Raw genomic sequence first — 17,405 nt, 5'->3', positions numbered from 1 at the left:
TCAGGAAAGGCCTTTGTATGGGGGTATATACAGCTCTGTAAATCTAGATAAAACGCGGCCGATAAGGACGTCTCCTGCCGAGAATGTCAGTGAGCACAGTGATAGTTCAGGCAGTACTAGTTGCAGAGCAGGTCAGTGAGCACAGTGATGGTTCAGGCAGCGCTAGTTGCAGAGCATGTCAGCAAGCACAGTGATGATTCAGGTAGCTTTAGTTGCCGAGAATATCAGTGGGCACTGCTGGTCCTACTTGCTGTAGCTGCAGAGCAATGTCAGCGAGCTCAGTACTGATTCAGGCAGCACCTGTTGCAGAGCAGGTCAGTGAGCACAATGATGGTTCTGGCAGTAGTAGTTACAGAGCAGGTCAGTGAGCAAAGTGATGGTTCAGGTATCAGGCAGCACTAGTTGCAGAGCATGTCAGCAAGCACAGTGATGATTCAGGTAGCTTTAGTTGCCGAGAATATCAGTGAGCACTGCTGGTCCTACTTGCTGTAGCTGCAGAGCAATGTCAGCGAGCTCAGTACTGATTCAGGCAGCACCTGTTGCAGAGCAGGTCAGTGAGCACAATGATGGTTCTGGCAGTAGTAGTTACAGAGCAGGTCAGTGAGCAAAGTGATGGTTCAGGTATCAGGCAGCACTAGTTGCAGAGCAGATCAGTCTACAATGATCTGTCAGGCAGTTCTAGTTGCAGAGTCTGTGTCGGCACAATGATGTGACACAGAGAGGACCAGGATGTCGGTAAGGGCCTTTTTCCACTGGCTGCGATGCGATTTAAAAAGCGCATCGCAGCCGTTTTTCTAATCGCTAGAGCACCGCGATAACATGTAAATCGCGGTGCTCTTTTTCCACTACGGCGCTTCGATCGCGATTCGTTTTTGACAAAACGCGATCGCCGTCCTGCGCGATTCTCAACGCGATCGCAATACATTGACGGCGTCGGTACAGCAGAACGCCGACAGTGGAAAAAGGAGCCTGCGTGATCGCAAGCGCAGGTGATTTGCGCTTGCGATCGCGTTTGCTAGTGGAAAAGGGCCCTTACACAAGCTGTGTAATCAATCAGCTCTGGCTGCCTCCAGCCAACCCAGGAGATTAATAATGGAGGAGCTGTTGAATATTTAATTGGGGGTTATGTGCTGCTTTTGTGCGATACAATAATGTGAATTTTGCGGTTTCTCTTGTGTGTAATTACTGCCTCCATCAAAACCTCATGCGCTAGTTTCCTGCTTCCTGCATGCGTAACTGTCATGCTTTGTGTGTAAATGAGCAGAGAAAAGCTAGCGGTCTGTCTGGTTCCGGGACTCGTGTATATGGCTGTTCCTACAAAGCTTCTCACTCAGTTTCCCAAACCTCTGGAACAATCTGCAGAGGCATTTCAACACAGGGCAAACTTCACCTGTCTTATTAGGGCCTCTTCGTCTGTCTTATTAGGGCCTCTGTATATAAACTGCAGTACGGATGTGCGCAAGCACGGTGTGTGAATTGCGTTTGTGACCATATTGAGGTCAGTGTGAATTTGTCTCAATAGCAAATACTCTTATATCACTGTAGAGAAGCCCAACCCCCTATTTTTGCAATCTAAAAATGGGCAAAAGGTTATTCATTCAATACGATCTGAATATTCTGATCAAAAATATGATCATTTACTAAAAAATGGTAGTTAATGGGCACTTTAACTGTTAAAGTGCCAACCAACCGTACAATTTCCTGAACGATTTACAGTCCAATACAATCATTGCAATTGAACAGAAACCAGAAACAAGCAGTCGGTCCAGCCAACTAATCTGATCAGCCTGAAAGAATCGTTCAGTAGAACAGTTGTTCGTTACCGTTCCGCACCATTTACGGTACCCAATTCAATTAATTGTATGGTGTATCTTCTGGGAGATTGTACAGTTAATGGGCCCCTGTTGTAGAGCTTAACTGTTCAACAGCTTGTACTGCACAGATTGTGTACACACACACACACACACACACACACACACCTACACACACACACACACTGTACACACACCTACACACACCTACACACACCTACACACACACCTACACACACACCTACACACACACCTACACACACACCTACACACACACCTACACACACACACACACACCTACACCTACACACACTGTACACACACCTACACACACCTACACACACCTCTACACAATGTACACACACACACACACACACACACCTACACACACACCTACACACACACACACCTACCTACCTACCTACCTACACACACACACGCACACCTCTACATACCTAATATACAGATAACCAGCTCTGCCACTGACTGCTCCTCTGGATTATAAACGTGGCTGGATTCAGTCCTTAAAGGACAAATAAAACCATAACTATTGATAAGCAACAGATGAATTCCGAATAGGTTTAGTTCGAAATTCATCCAGGTAATTAGCACACCTGAGCGGGGAGGAGAGAAGGAACGGGTGTCCGGGAGGGTTAAACTTATCCAGGAACCTTCTGCTTTAACCCGCCCCGCGACGTCCCAATGCACGGTCACGTGACTACCGCACTTCCTCCTTCAACCCGAAAGCGGAGAAGAGAGGGTTTTTTCCTATTCCATACAAGCCTATACAATAAACACAATGACCTCTCTCCCCGCAGGACCAGCTGATGTACGAGCTGCTCCGCCAGTCCCTGAGCCAGTGACCGATGCTGCGGAGACTTCAGAGAAGAGGACACGGCAACCATGCAGCAAACACAGCGTCATGTGACAACCTCCCGCTCCACATTCCACCTGTGAATGTTCTGCATAATCCTTATTATGAAATCCAATGAATGTGTAACATGCCGATACCTCCTGCTGTAAATAAACAAGACACACATGGGGAGATCTATCAGGACAGGAGCAGAAGCAGAGCAGTGTCATCTTTAGAAGCTCAGACTCTGATTGGTCGCTGTGCTGCTTCAGTTTTCTTGGCACCTGTTTTGATAAATGAAGCCCAGAGATTTGTCTTTATTTTTATACTACATGTTCTTGTTGTTTTCATTGCACACTGACACCTCTGATCATGTGTTTGTGGCATGAAAGACAAAACCCATTCACTAGGCTCTTTATGTTTTTAGGTTTTATTTTCCCTCCAAGAACTTTGGCAGTTTTATAATCTTTAGCAAGTTTTAATCCTTTGAATTGTAATGTTGAACTCCAGTCAAAACATGCTGTTCCTTTAACCTGTTCCGGACCACGCGGATTGAAATCGACGCAGTTTGTGTCCTGTCATTCCTGCCAGGGCGTAGAGTTCAATCAGCCCCTTCTCATGGTCTCGCCGTTGGCGCCGCTGCACCCGCTTGCTTTGCTGTCACACAGCCAGCGGAGCTGCGCGGTAGGGGGAAAGAAGAGGATCCACTCACCTTCCTGCCGTTCCCGCGACGATCTGCGCTCCCCACCGCTCTGGCCGGCATCTCTGCTCCTTCTGATGTCAGCGCCGGGTCCCGGCTTGATGACGCATCAAGCCACGACCCAGAACTGAGCAGCAGTAGGAGCTGAGATGCTGGCCGGAGCAGAGGGGTCCACTGCGGCTCATCGCTGGAGCCTGGAGGAAGCCCCAGGTAAGTACCGATTTTATTTATTTCTACTGCTCAGGGGCCCCTTAAAGTAAAGGCTTGCACACATGTTGGCCCCACAAAAAATAGTTCAGGATTATTTCGGGGGCTTTTTTAAGCGTGCATTAGGGTCTATTTCCACCAGCATATCGCATTTCCGCATTTTTCCCACAATTAATGTGGCAATCCCTATACCGCTATCAATCATTGTATGGGAAAGGAATGCACAATGCAGAAATCTACAGCATGTTGTTCATATTTTTACTGCTTCGCACCGCAATTGCAAATTTGCATTCATTGGAAATGTCTCCATTGACAGGCATTGGTTTCAATTCCAATAATCTCATTACGAATTTCTGCTTAGTGTCCCCTGACTGCTGGTTAATGATAAGGCATGCTGGAAAGTCGTAAAGGGATACTGTAGGGGGGTTGGGGGAAAATTAGTTGAACGGTCCCCCGCAGACATCCTGTGCCCACGCAGCCACTCACCGATGCTCCAGCCCCGCCTCCAGTTCACTTCTGGAATTTCAGACTTTAAAGTCAGAAAACCACTGCGCCTGCATTGCCGTGTCCTCGATCCCGCTGATGTCACCAGAAGCATACTGCACAGGTCCAGTATGGTCTGTGTCTGCGCAGTACGCTCCTGGTAACATCAGCGGGATTGAGGACACGGCAACGCAGGCGCAGTGGTTTCCAGACTTTAAAGTCTGAAATTCCAGAATTGAACCGGAGGTGGGGCTGGAGCACCTGATATGCTACATGCTTGTTCAGGGCCTATGGCTGAGAGTATTTAGGGGCAAAGGATCAGCAGGACTGCCAGGCAACTGCTATTGCTTAAAAGGATATAAATATGGCAGCCTCCATATACCTTTCACTAAAGTTCTTGAAGCTTGAGCACTAAAAATAACTACTCATCTATAGTCATGGCAAATGAGATGTTAACAATTCTCTTGCATGCAGATATAATGCAAATCGCAGTCCAGATTGGCAGGGAGAACATTTGATTGGCAGTTCCAGGCTGCTTAGGACTGGCATGTAAGCTGCAATCAGAGGTATGTGATTGGCCGTATCCACTGATGTGCACAAACAGTTAAGTTACTGTTCAGGTTTGGTGGGAGGCAGAAGTGCTCTGTGATGACTTAATTACCGGGAACTAACCCATTCTAAACGCCCTGTTTTCCGTAATGGGATGCAGAGGAGGAGGCGGCGGCTTAATGGACTGGTTGGCATGGTGCTCCGATTACGCAGAAAAACAAAGGATTCTTAGTATCAGAGGAACATGCCTGTTCACATGGGGCAGGAATGTGTCGTTGGAGAGCTCGGTAGTATATTGGGCAACTGCAGCTTGTATAACCTAAACTCCTTTCACTAAGGAAGCAGCAAAGAAAGGCATTCTGCACCGTCTTGGCCAAGACGTCTTGCCCCCCTTAGCGTTCCAACATTCCAAAAGATATCAAATTTTGATTCATCATTCAATACCGCCTTCTTTCCAGCCTTCAGTAATCTGTTGCCAGTGTTTCATGCCAGGCAAGCCTTTTTCACTCTGACGTCTTTGGAACGGCTTTCTTGCTGCAACTTGACCAGTCAAACCTGCATCATCGAAGTCTTGTCTTTACAGCTGAAACTGAGACTTGCTTACTCCAACAACTATGAAGCTGTGGGACCACAAGCCAACTATCACGCAAGCTTTTGACTCTCAGAAACTTGTCTTCTGCTGCTCTTGTGACTTTGGACCAACCAGGCCTCATCCTGGCAGAGGTTCCACCAATTAGAGTGCCTTATACTCCCCGACACCTTTACTTCACATATTATTCTCTAGGGTAGACAGGGACAGTTTTAGCTACAATGGGGCCCTGAGGCAAATGTAACTTTGGGGGCCCCCCTGATGCCCCCATTCCAAACAAATCATCCCGAAGCTCCCTGAGCCGGTTGCCAGGCCCTAACCAATCTGAAGAAGAGATATTGCGAATCGAACCAAGTCTCTTTGCGCCTTTTGAATATTAAAATGAAGAAGGTTTACTGATAATTTTTGCGTTTTTTTTTTTTCCTTCTAAATTTACAGTGGCTTGCAAAAGTATTCGGTCCCCTTGAAGTTTTCCACATTTTGTCACATTACTGCCAAAAACATGAATCATTTTTATTGGAATTCCACGTGAAATACCAATACAAACTGGTGTACACGCAAGAAGTGGAACGAAAATCGTACATGATTCCAAACCTTTTTTACAAATCAATAACTGCAAAGTGGGGTGTGCGTTATTATTCAGCCCCCTTTGGTATGAGTGCAGTCAGTTGCCCATAGACGTTGCCTGATGAGTGCTAATGATTAGAGTGCACCTGTGTGTAATCTAATGTCAGTACAAATACAACTGCTCTGTGAGGGTCTCAGAGGTTGTCTAAGAGAATATTGGGAGCAACAACACCATGAAGTCCAAAGAACACACAAGACAGGTCAGGGATAACGTTCTTAAGAAATTTAAAGCAGGCTTAGGCTACAAAAAGATTTCCAAAGTCTTGAACATCCCACGGAGAACTGTTCAAGCGATCATTCAGAAATGGAAGGAGTATGGCACAACCGTAAACCTACAAAGACAAGGCCGTCCACCTAAACTCACAGGCCAAACAAGAAGAGCGCTGATCAGAAATGCAGTCAAGAGGCCCATGGTGACTCTGGATGAGCTGTAGAGATCTACAACTCAGGTGGGGGAATCTGTCCATAGGACAACTATTAGTCATGCACTGCACAAAGTTGGCTCTTATGGAAGAGTGGCAAGAAGAAAGCCATTGTTAACTGAAAAGCGTAAGAAGTCCCGTTTGCAGTTTGCCACAAGCCATGTGGGGGACACAGCAACCATGTGGAAGAAGGTGCTCTGGTCAGATGAGACCAAAATGGAACTTTTTGGCCAAAATGCAAAACGCTATGTGTGGCGGAAAACTAACCCTGCACATCACTCTGAACACACCATCCCCACTGTCAAATATGGTGGTGGCAGCATCATGCTCTGGGGATGCTTCTCTTCAGCAGGGACAGGGAAGCTGGTCAGAGTTGATGGGAAGATGGATGGAGCCAAATACAGGGCAATCTTGGAAGAAAATCTCTTGGAGTCTGCAAAAGACTTGAGAATGGGGCGGAGGTTCACCTTCCAGCAGGACAACGACCCTAAACATAAAGCCAGTGCAACAATGGAATAGTTTAAAACAAAACCTATTTGAGTGTTAGAATGGCCCAGTCAAAGTCCAGATCTAAATCCAATCGAGATTCTGTGGCGAGATCTGAAAACTGCTGTTCACAAACGCTGTCCATCTAATCTGACTGAGCTGGAGCTCTTTTGCAAAGAAGAATGGGCAAGGATTTCAGTCTCTAGATGTGCAAAGCTGGTAGAGACATACCCTAAAAGACTGGCAGCTGTAATTGCAGGAAAAGGTGGTTCTACAAAGTATTGACTCGGGGCTGAATAATTATGCACACCCCACTTTACAGTTATTGATTTGTAAAAAATGTTTGGAATCATGTATGATTTTCGTTCCACTTCTCACATGGTACACCACTTTGTGTTGGTCTTTCACGTGGAATTCCAGTAAAATTGATTCATGTTTGTGGCAGTAATATGACAAAATGTGGAAAACTTCAAGGGGGCCGAATACTTTTGCAAGCCACTGTATATCCTTGCAATTGATCATGTTCCCTGTCATAGGTCATCATAGCTCTGGGGGGGACCCCACAGGTTCTAGGGCCCCCTTTTTTTGCCTCTATTGAAGTGCCGGCCCTGAGACCTGCATTGTTAAGTGTTATGATGGCTGTCTCTCTTCCATTGTTAATTGCCTTTTTCTTGTTGCTGTATTTTTCAGACCATAAGTCTTATAGGTTTAAAGGACAAAAACCAGGGAAAAAAAATATATACTAAACCTAGTGTGTCCCTGGTGAAGGGGCATCTTGTGGATTGTGCCCCCGCCCCTCGTACCTCTTGTGTTCTCTTCTATGCCCCTTTGTGTCCCCCTTTGTCCTCCAACTGTCCCCCTACAGTGTCCTCCTGTGTCCTTCTCTGTCCTCCTCTGCATGGGTACAGTACAGGGAGTCCCCGACATTGGAGCAGGCTGGAGATTGGTATTGGCAGGCGTTCACAAGTCAGGAACTCCCTGCATTTGGACTATAAGACTTTTCCCCCCACTTTTGGGGGAGAAAATTACTTCTAGTCGGAAAAATCAGTATTTACACCACCACACTATTTTCTTCAGTAAAATACTGTTCAAAATATTGCTCAAAAGGGTAATAGTCTCACAGTGTGTTCCGTCAATACTTTTAAGCCTCATCTACATGTGTAGATGAGGCGTTGATCCGGCGGCTCGATTAGCCGCCGGATCGCCTCTTCCGCGACCCCGCCCGTGCGTCGGAATCAATACCCGCTCGATTCCCGCTCGTCCCCACGCCGCTTATCTTCCGCTCGATTCCCTGCCATTGTCCCCTCGCGGGGAGCGAGCAGGGAATCGGCGGTGCGGAGATCCGTCCTGTCGGATCTTATCAATTGAGCCGCATCAGCGGCTCGATTGATAAGGAACATCGCGGCCGCATCTACGCGTGTAGATGCAGCTTTAGGCAGACAAAGAGAGTTGTAAGTAATCAAAAGTGGGGACACTTGTGATCAATTGGTAGAAACCGCTTTAAAGGCTTGATCTACCTCCATTGCTGCAGAAGAGCTCTAAGTTATTAGCCCATTTTGTATACTGTAATTCTGAAATTTACATTATTTTCCAGTTTTGGGTAACCTTACTTTTTTTTTTTTTTTTTTTTTAAGTGGATCCAAGTCAAGTGGAGGCCGGCATATTTAGTTTTCAATGAAACCAGCTGCCTAGTAGTCCTGTTGATCTTCATGTGTAGTGTCTGAATCTCAATCCTGAGGCTGGGTTCACATATGACATAGCGTGAAAGGCTGCGTTTTGTGTCATGTTTTGTGTGTTTTTACTGTGTTTGGGATGCATTTTTCATGTGTTTTGCGTGCTTTTTAATGCGTTTGCGGTTTGCATATACAAAACGCATATGCGTTTTTTGTATTCATTTTCCATGCATTTTTAGGGCCTGTTCATACTTGCTGCGTTTGTAGAACGCGTATAAATTCAAAGAAACGCAAGTTGAAAAACGCATGCGTTTTTCTTGCGTTTGAATGCGTTTTCTATTGCGTTTTGCACAAACACGTGACCCAGGGGAAAAAAAAGAATTATGGGAACCGCAGAGGAAAACGGACGCTAAAAACGCAATAGTACGCGTTTTTGATACGCGTCCATAGACTTTCATTGCGTCCGTTTCTATGCGTATCGCACAGAACTGCGTGCAGCAATGCGGATGAGAAACGTATGCGTCTCATACGCATACATGTGAACTAGCCCATTCAAAAGCATTAGGAGCCGTTTCTATGCGTTTTTGGTACCAGTACGCGTTCCCTGAAAACGGCTAGGAACGCATATAGTCTGAACAGGCCCTAATCAAACACAAACGCTCACAAAAATGCTTACAGTGTGGATCCGGCCTTTACACCAATATTTGTATTAAAAATCACACCCTTCACACTGCCTACATTGTCCTTGGGTCGGTTTACTTTGAAGAGTGGGAAGATGATGTACAGTAAATGTTTGTTGCATACACAATGGATAAAAACACTTATTTACAAGTCAAAGCACTGAAACTATTTGTTATCTATGTATCAGAATTCATTTGTGCCTGCTAGAAATGTATGCAGTAACTATTGTCTGCCTGGGCATAACCGCAAGTCATTTTAAGTAGGAAGATTTAAACAGACGTCAATGAATTCTGATCAGAGGATAAAAGCCTTGGCTTCTCTGCAGCGACTTGTCAACACGTGTTTATATGTCCCCATTATGCATGCAACAACCATTTAATGTACAGAATCAACACCACTCCCACCCCTTAATTGTCCCAGACAAGACCCACCCAGGTACAAAGTGTGAAGGGTGTGATCTTTTCATTTTATTTATTTTTTATAAGAAAAACTAAATAATTGTGGGTAACCGCAAATGTTCACTTATAGCTGAATTATTGCAAATTTCCTTCTGTTTTAAGAAGGCTAATTTCACCAAGCATTGCTTATTAGTAGGAGGGCTTTTCGGTCTCTTTTATACCCCTATACACTCCTAGTGGTTTGGGTCACCCTGAGCTGCTTGGTTACTCTGTTGTACTGGTCCAAGCCCTATCCCATAGAGCCATATCATTCCCTGCTATGTACTGATGAGGGCCAAAAGCCCGAAACAGGCTGTCTACATGTGGGGTTGGTGTGGCTGTGTAATATTTAAAGCTATAGGCATGCTCTATACCAGCGGTTCTGGATGCTTGCCTTGCTTACAAGGGCGAAAAGGGATAATTTGCATATTCAGTAGTGGTGCATTGTGGGTAACCACAAATGCTCACTTATAGCTGAATTATTTCAAATTTCCTTCTGTTGTAAGAAGGCTAATTTCACCAAGCATTGCTTATTAGTAGGAGGGCTTTTTGGTCTCTTTTATCCCCCTATACACTCCTAGTGGTTTGGGTCACCCCGAGCTGCTTGGTTACTCTTTTTATATAAGACATAGGCTGGTTTGAAAGAGGACATAGAACTTATGCAATCAAATCAACTGGTTTTTGTTTTGCTTTTTCACTACTACCATGTAAGGAAAAGGGCTTCAAATAATAGAACTAATGTATACGCCGATCTTTGGCCTTGTTAGGCTCCGGTTTACATCACAGGAGCCTATAGGCACATATGTCCTGGCACCCCAGACTTCACCCTCCATGAACCTACAAACCCCCCACCGAACCGCACCACAAGTGTGCCAGCTGTCTGGCCCAGCTGTCACTTCTCCCTTACCTGTCATAGTTAGCTACGGGTGCCCTTTAGTATTAGGTAGCCAGAGGTACCCTCAGTATTAAAGAGGAACTCCAGTGAAAATAATGTAATCAAAAAAGTGCTTCATTTTTACAATAATTATGTATAAATGATTTAGTCTGTATTTGCCCATTGTAGAAGCTTTCCTCTCCCTGATTTACATTCTGACATTTATTACATGGTGACATTTTTACTGCTGGCAGGTGATGTCACTGGAAAAAGCTGCTGCTTGCTTTTTTTGCCAGTTGGAAACAGCTGTAAACAGCTATTTCCCACAATGCAACGAGGTTCACAGGCAGGAAACTGCCTGAACCATGGTCCTCACAGTTTCCTGTGGGAGGGGTTTCACCACAATATCAGCCATACAGCGCCCCCTGATGATCCGTTTGTGAAAAGGAATAGATTTCTCATGGGAAAGGGGGCATCCGCTACTGATTGGGATGAAGTTCAATTCTTGGTCTCGGTTTCTCTTTAAGTAGCTAGAGGTGCCCCTGACTGAAGGGAGATCTGGTCAGTGAAGACCCAGGTGAGTAACTTTTCATTTACACTCCGTTCAAGAAGCTGCATAGGTAAGGCAGGAGGGAGGCATTTGGGTAGAGGAGTGAACCGCCTTTCCATCATCAGGCGTCTGTAGGCACGTGCCTACCGTGCCTTATGCTAAATTCGATCCTGGGGTTTTGTACACACGTCGGATAATAATTGGCCAAGATGTTTGGCCAGCAATGTCCCTGCTGAGATTCTAGCATGTGTACAACTGCCTTCCGGCATAGTTTAGCCATCTGTCCCACCAAATGACTAAAGATGAGTATACACTAGTAGACCTGGAACCCACTAGGAATCACTGCAGTGGTTTTAAAATTGCCGCAGCGCTTTGTGCAGCAATTCCTAGGGGCAATCAATAGCAATCGTGTTTCGCTACTGTACCGTGATTCCGATTAACTTTTTTTTTTATAAACTTTATCATACTTACTAGGTGTCCCAATGTCCAGCTTCTGTCCATAGCCCCACCCCCTAATGACTGAGGTCATAGGTGCTTCTCTAAGACCAATCAGAGAAGCGCCTGTGACCTGTTCTGCAAGGGGCGGGGCTAAGAATGAAAACCGGACATTGGGACACCCGGCAAGTATAACATCCTTGATGCCTCCTCTGTTCGCAGCCCTCCATGGTGCGTTCCAGCTCTCAATACTTCCTCCCTCACAGCTGGAAAAGAGGAAGTAGCTGGAGAGTTGGAATGCACCATGGAGGGCAGCACACGGAGAAAGCCTCAAGGGTGAGTTTAACCCTCCTCCCCGGCATGTGTACTGTGATCAACTTATCAGGCCAACAACAACCCGCTTGCTCATGTTTTAACTCCTCATCCTTCTTTCCCGATGCACGCTAAAACCAAGCATATGTCTGTACCAGTGGCAGAGATTTAGAAGTTGCGACCGCACTGGGGCTCTTAGGCCAAAGGGGCCCCGAAGGGCCCTCCCTTAGCCACAATGTTAGTGCTCTATTGGCCCTGTACTGATAATAATCACTTGTATATATGCTTTGAGTGGTAGTAATCATTAACCAGCTGCTCCCCATCTGCTTCTTGCAGCATACTGTGCATGTGCTTGGCAGGTTCTGGTGCATATTACCAGTTGTTCTATAGAGTTGTATAGAGTGCTTGGAAGGCCCAGAGCTCCTTGGTTATGCCACTGGTCAGTACAGTAATGTGATGCCCTGATCAAACAATGATTGTTAAGGGAGCCATAAATCTAATGTACGTATAAAACTAATTGCATTTAGTTCAGCAGCCAGATTGTGCCCAGTTGTTATCTGCAGACTTAGCACAAGGCAGGAGTCACATGTTTCTGTTTTCATACGTGTTTTCCGCATAGGAAAAAGCATTTCAACTGAGAATCAATGTTAATCAATGGGCTAATTTGCACTTTGCTGTCAATTTATGTTTTTTACATGCAGGAAAAAAAAGGTGGTCGATTACATTAGCTTCTGTGAAAAAATGCATGCGGTTTCCCTCCTACAGACACACAGGCCCATATGCAATTAACCTTTTCTCCTTGGAGATAACTGTAATATTCGCTTTAACATGATTTGTAAACATTTTACAATTGAAAAAGTACCTAAAAATTGGTGAAAAGCACTTTCTAGGCGGGTGGTGGATGGCTTGTTCGAGGTGGTGTGAGCCCTGAAGTGAGCTGTCTGCGCCCGTCCAACCCCCCCCACCCCCCCCCTGGAGTGCTGTGTGGGAGCCAACCCCAAGCTCTACAAGCTTGGGCTGACCCATGCTTCACTCCGTTGTGTGTTGCACCCAAGTCATGCTCAGCAGCAGAACGCAATGGACGTTAAGGTAAGTGCCAGTTTTAACTTAGGAGGCGGGTGCGGACGGCCCTCCCCGGCGTTGGCCACGCTTGGGGGGGGTCGCCTGCTCCCAGCCTCCACCTCCAGGGTGCTGCTGTGGTCTCCAGGCAGTGAGAGAGCTTGGTTGTATGGGGGCATTGGAAAGCCTCCCCGTGGTGCTCCTGGATAGTGTTAATGAAGCATGAACTAATTCCCGCAGGGCGACCGCATTGCGGTGTTGGTTTTTGACCCTGCATAGTTTGGCATGCAAAAGCAAATGCATTTTTACATGAGCATTGCCTTATTAATAGCCAATAAGGCCAAATTTGCAAAGCCAGATAAGTCAGATGTTCACTTGGTGTTTAATGCACACATTCAATTCTTTGTGTAAGCGTAAATTATTTGGTGTATTTTCTTGCTTGCTGATGGTTTAAAAGGCATTTTATCACAAGAGCGCATATGCAATTCTCTTTTTCTCTTGCGTTTTCTCCTAGGTGATCATTTTCATTTTCTCTTTAAAATAACTTTTCCCCATTTTACAATAGAAAATAAAAATTATTCTGTGTATTTTCATGCTTGCTGTTGGTTTAATTAAAAATGCATTTTACAAGTTTAAAAATATAAATAGAAGATAGTAGCTGCACTTCTGTTTATACTTGTAGTACCCGTTGATTGTTTTATACCGGAAGAAACACAACACTCCGGTCAGGTGAGGACTCACCGGATGGTGCGGCCTTCAGGGCCTGATGTCGCGTTTGGGGTATTGGCCATCCCACAGCCTCTCTGGCACCTCCCATCCGGTCCTTCAGGGACTCAAGTTCATCACCAGCTGTATATAATAAAAATGGAGACTCCTCATTGCTTAAAAGTCTACTTATGGCTTTATTTGTTTATTTCTGCATGTATATGCATACCTTTAAAAAAAAAATCAGCAAAAACGTAAAAAGTTCCCCCCCCCCCCTGTAGCGTGGATCGGGGGGTTGGCCCTAGAGCTGCGCAGCCGCACTCGGCGTCCTCCGTGCCTTTAAATATGATGCCGGTATGATGCGTGCATGCAGATAAATCACTGGACACTGCAGCAATTTTTCCACGAACGTGTTTAGCACTTCTATAGCACTCAAACACGATCGCCGGGAAATTGCCTGAAAATGGTGCAGGCTACACGTTTTGTGTTTGACAACTTGCGTTACTCGCCGGCGATTTAACGCAAATCACCCAAGTAAGCACGGGCCCATAGGGTGTTATAGCACTAGCGCTTTCAAAAGCGCTAGCGCTTGAACGTTTTGCCAAAATCGCCGGCAAAATGCTCTAGTGTGAATGGGCCCTGAGAGAGGTTTTCTAAACATCCCTAGCGTTTTTTTTGAGAGTTTTTGTGTAGCAGATTTCATATATTGTTACAGTAAAGCTGTTACTGAACAACTTCTGTAACAAAAATGCCTGGAGAACTGCTCTGATCTAGCGTTTTTTCAGAGCAGTTTGAGCTTTTCCTATATTTTACATTGAGGCAGAAATGCTTCTGCAAACTGCAAAAAATGCTGCAGGAGCCACATTTGTGGTTTTCTAAAAACCTCAAACCGCCGGTGTGCACCATCCCAGAGATACATTAGCCAAGCGTTTTCACAGGTGGCAGCGGGTTTGAAAACTCTACCGAAAACGCTTGGTGTGCACCAGGCTTGTCTGTCAGTTTTCTGTGTGCAAAGTTGGACCCCTGCCTAAAAGCTGCATTTGCCCAAAACTACTGAACTTCTAAACAAGTGCATATTGCCTGGGTACACACCATGCAATTTCCCGTTAGACGGGTCAATTCGATTATTTCCTACAAGTCCGTTCTGATTTCTTTTTCTGTTCGATTTCGTATTGAAGTGATCGGCCAATTCATCAGAAAAACAATTGGAAATCAGATTGGACCTGTCAAAAATAATCGATTTTATCCGTCTGACAGGAAATTGCATGGTGTTGTACTAGGCATTAACGTGGCCATACATCAGGCAACTTTATGGCCGATCAACCATCCACTTCGATTATTATAATCGGATGAAAATCGGTGCTGCCAAGCGCATGCCGGCTGACAACCCTAATAATTTCGGCCCCGAAATTGGTAGCATAGTCTATGGCGCATACTGCAAGATGTTGGGCCGACTTGTTCGATCGGGTGTGTGACGGTAAAAGTGTGAAATTTCAGGACAATCGACGAATGCGCCAAAAGCCCCGGCGCTGTCCCCCCCCCCCCCCCCCCTACTAATGTTGAGTGTCCCTCCGGTGCCCCGTGCATGTTATACATTACCTGTCCGCTGCCTCCACTTGTCCCCCGCTGCTTTGGCCGCGTTCCGCTCTACATACAAGTGCCCCATGTGATTTCCTAGTTAAGGTGTGCGTATGATGTCAGACATCATACACGTGGCCACGTTACTAGGCAACCACATGGCGCACGTGTACAAAGAATAGAGTGCGGCCGGGGAAAACGGGAGGAAGTCGTGGACAGGTTTTGTATAACAAGCACGGGGTACCGGAGGGACACTTAACTTTAAGGGGAAAGTGGTGAGGCGGTCGGATGTGACGTCACAAGGACGATTTCAGCATGAGATTGATCGGGAATCGGCCTGCAGTGTATGGGCAGATACGATCAAGGGAGAGATTTGTCACTTGGTCAAATCTGCCCATCATCGCTAGATGTATGGCCACCATTAAGGTAGCCATAGACCTCATGATTATGAGCAGATTCAACAAAGAGACAAATGTATCTCTAATCAAAGCTACCCATACACTGCAGGCCGATTCCCATCCTATTTCACAATGAAATCTTCAGGGAATCTGCTGAACCCGCTGCGTCTGCCCCACTGCTGCCCCCACCCCCATGTGTGCATTTATACATTTCCTGTCCGGTGTCAGCCTCCACATGGTGACGTCAGACGCTATGTGCTGCTAGTGTGTATGAGTATGCGGACACTGGACAAGTAATATATAAATGCACACACGGGGGCGGTGGGGGTTTCGTCGCTCATTCCGAAATCGGCTGCCTTACCGTCACACCCGACCAACCAACTTCAGCCCGACATCTTGCAGCATGCGCGATCGACATTGTGACCAATTTCCGCCCCAACATTTTGCTGTCTTGTCTTCAGTATCAGAACTTTAAGGAAAACATGCAACTTGTAGCAGCACAATATGCCAAACTGCAGAAACGTATCATCATGAGGCTCCCTGCTCACTGCATGCGATTCCAATTCCAATTTTTAATCGTTTTTTTACATCCGATTTTTAATAGTTCCTGCATGCTGCGTTTTTTTCCTCCGTTTTTCTGTTGATTGTATTCAGGGAAAATTGGAGTTGCAAATCGGAATAGAAAACGGAATCTGAATCTCAAAACGGATTTGCAGTGTGCAGGGAGCCTAAAATGGATATCGGTGGGAGAGCCCTCATTCTACTGCTGAGTCTTCTGGAACAAGGAACTATCTCACTCTACCAACAACCTGATAAGATCTCGCTATCTGATGACTCCTAATGTAAATGACTGTCTGCTCAAGGGAGATTATTTTATATAAACGTGTATGGGCAGCGCCAGTGTTTATTTACACGTTTGTTTCCGGACATTCTGCCTCTGCTGTATCGTGAATAATAGCCAACTTTTATCAATGTTTGTACTTTTACCCTGAAATACTAGTCATGTGGGCTGTGACCATCTGTTATAAGCCAATGTTTTTATAGGCGATATAGGAGTGTCTAGCAGACTGCAGGAAGTCCCGCCCCCTTTCGTGCAGACTTCTGTTGTGTGGTATAATTCCTTCCCTCGGCTGCTGTGTCAGTTCACCTGTGTGGTTGTTGCTTGGTGGGTCAGGGGAGATGAGACAAGCTGGGATTATTTACACACAAACAGATCAGATAAGGCTATGATGTATTCCACTGAGCAGCTCAGAAATAAGCTATGGAAAGAGTAGTAGGAATCTGAGACCATGTGTAGTGATGATTAATGAGATGTATTATTCTAAGTTGATGCAAATGTATGCAGCTTAAGAAGGAACCAATGATTGTTCACAGGAAGTAGTTGGTGAGCAGTAAGGTGATGTTCACATAAAAAAATAGCAAAAAAACGCTCAGCGCTATTTCAATTTATAATGGCCTTTCCCTGTGCTTTCTAAGCGCTTTTGGAGATCGATCCTGTTTTTCACTTCCTGGCGTCAGTCAGGAAGTGAACTCTTTCACCCGGAAATAAATACAATGTATTTATTCATAGAAGCCGCTCAGGAAATCGCTATACAAAGCGATGTTTCAAGCGCTTTGCGATTTCCCTATACCTTCCATTGAGCCAAAGCGCTCAGAAAATAGTACAGGCAGCGTTTTTGAAAGCGTATCGCAAGTGAACTGCTCATATGTGAACACTCTCATAGGGAATCATTGCACAAGCGCTTTTAGGCCTCTTGCACACTGCATACATTTTCGATTCCAATTCAGATTTTTAATCTTTACTGCATGCTGCGTTTTTTCATCCGTTTTTCTGTTGAATGTATTCAGGGAAAATCAGAATTGAAAATCAGATAATGGATTTGCAGTGTGCAGGGTGCCTTAGGGCGATTTCTAAAATCGACAGCACTTAAAAAATATGCAAAGGCTCTTAAGGTGCATACACACATCAGACTATA

At 45.5% G+C, this 17,405-nt stretch overlaps 1 protein-coding gene across 1 annotated transcript in view; it reads left to right on the top strand.

Annotated features, from left to right (window-relative positions):
- Positions 1–2,995, top strand: part of NVL (nuclear VCP like) — a 116,189-nt gene extending 113,194 nt beyond the window's left edge. Inside the window, exon 23 of the mRNA XM_068232849.1 lies at positions 2,630–2,995. Coding sequence (XP_068088950.1) covers positions 2,630–2,674 — 45 coding nt within the window. The 3' untranslated portion in view covers positions 2,675–2,995. The remainder of the gene's footprint in view (positions 1–2,629) is intronic.
- Positions 2,996–17,405: the final 14,410 nt, after the last annotated feature.

This window comes from Hyperolius riggenbachi, chromosome 4, assembly GCF_040937935.1.
Source record: "Hyperolius riggenbachi isolate aHypRig1 chromosome 4, aHypRig1.pri, whole genome shotgun sequence".
NCBI classification, from domain to species: Eukaryota; Metazoa; Chordata; class Amphibia; order Anura; family Hyperoliidae; genus Hyperolius; species Hyperolius riggenbachi.
Note: the sequence above shows the minus strand (reverse complement) of the source record. Positions and strands in the feature narration are given on the sequence as shown.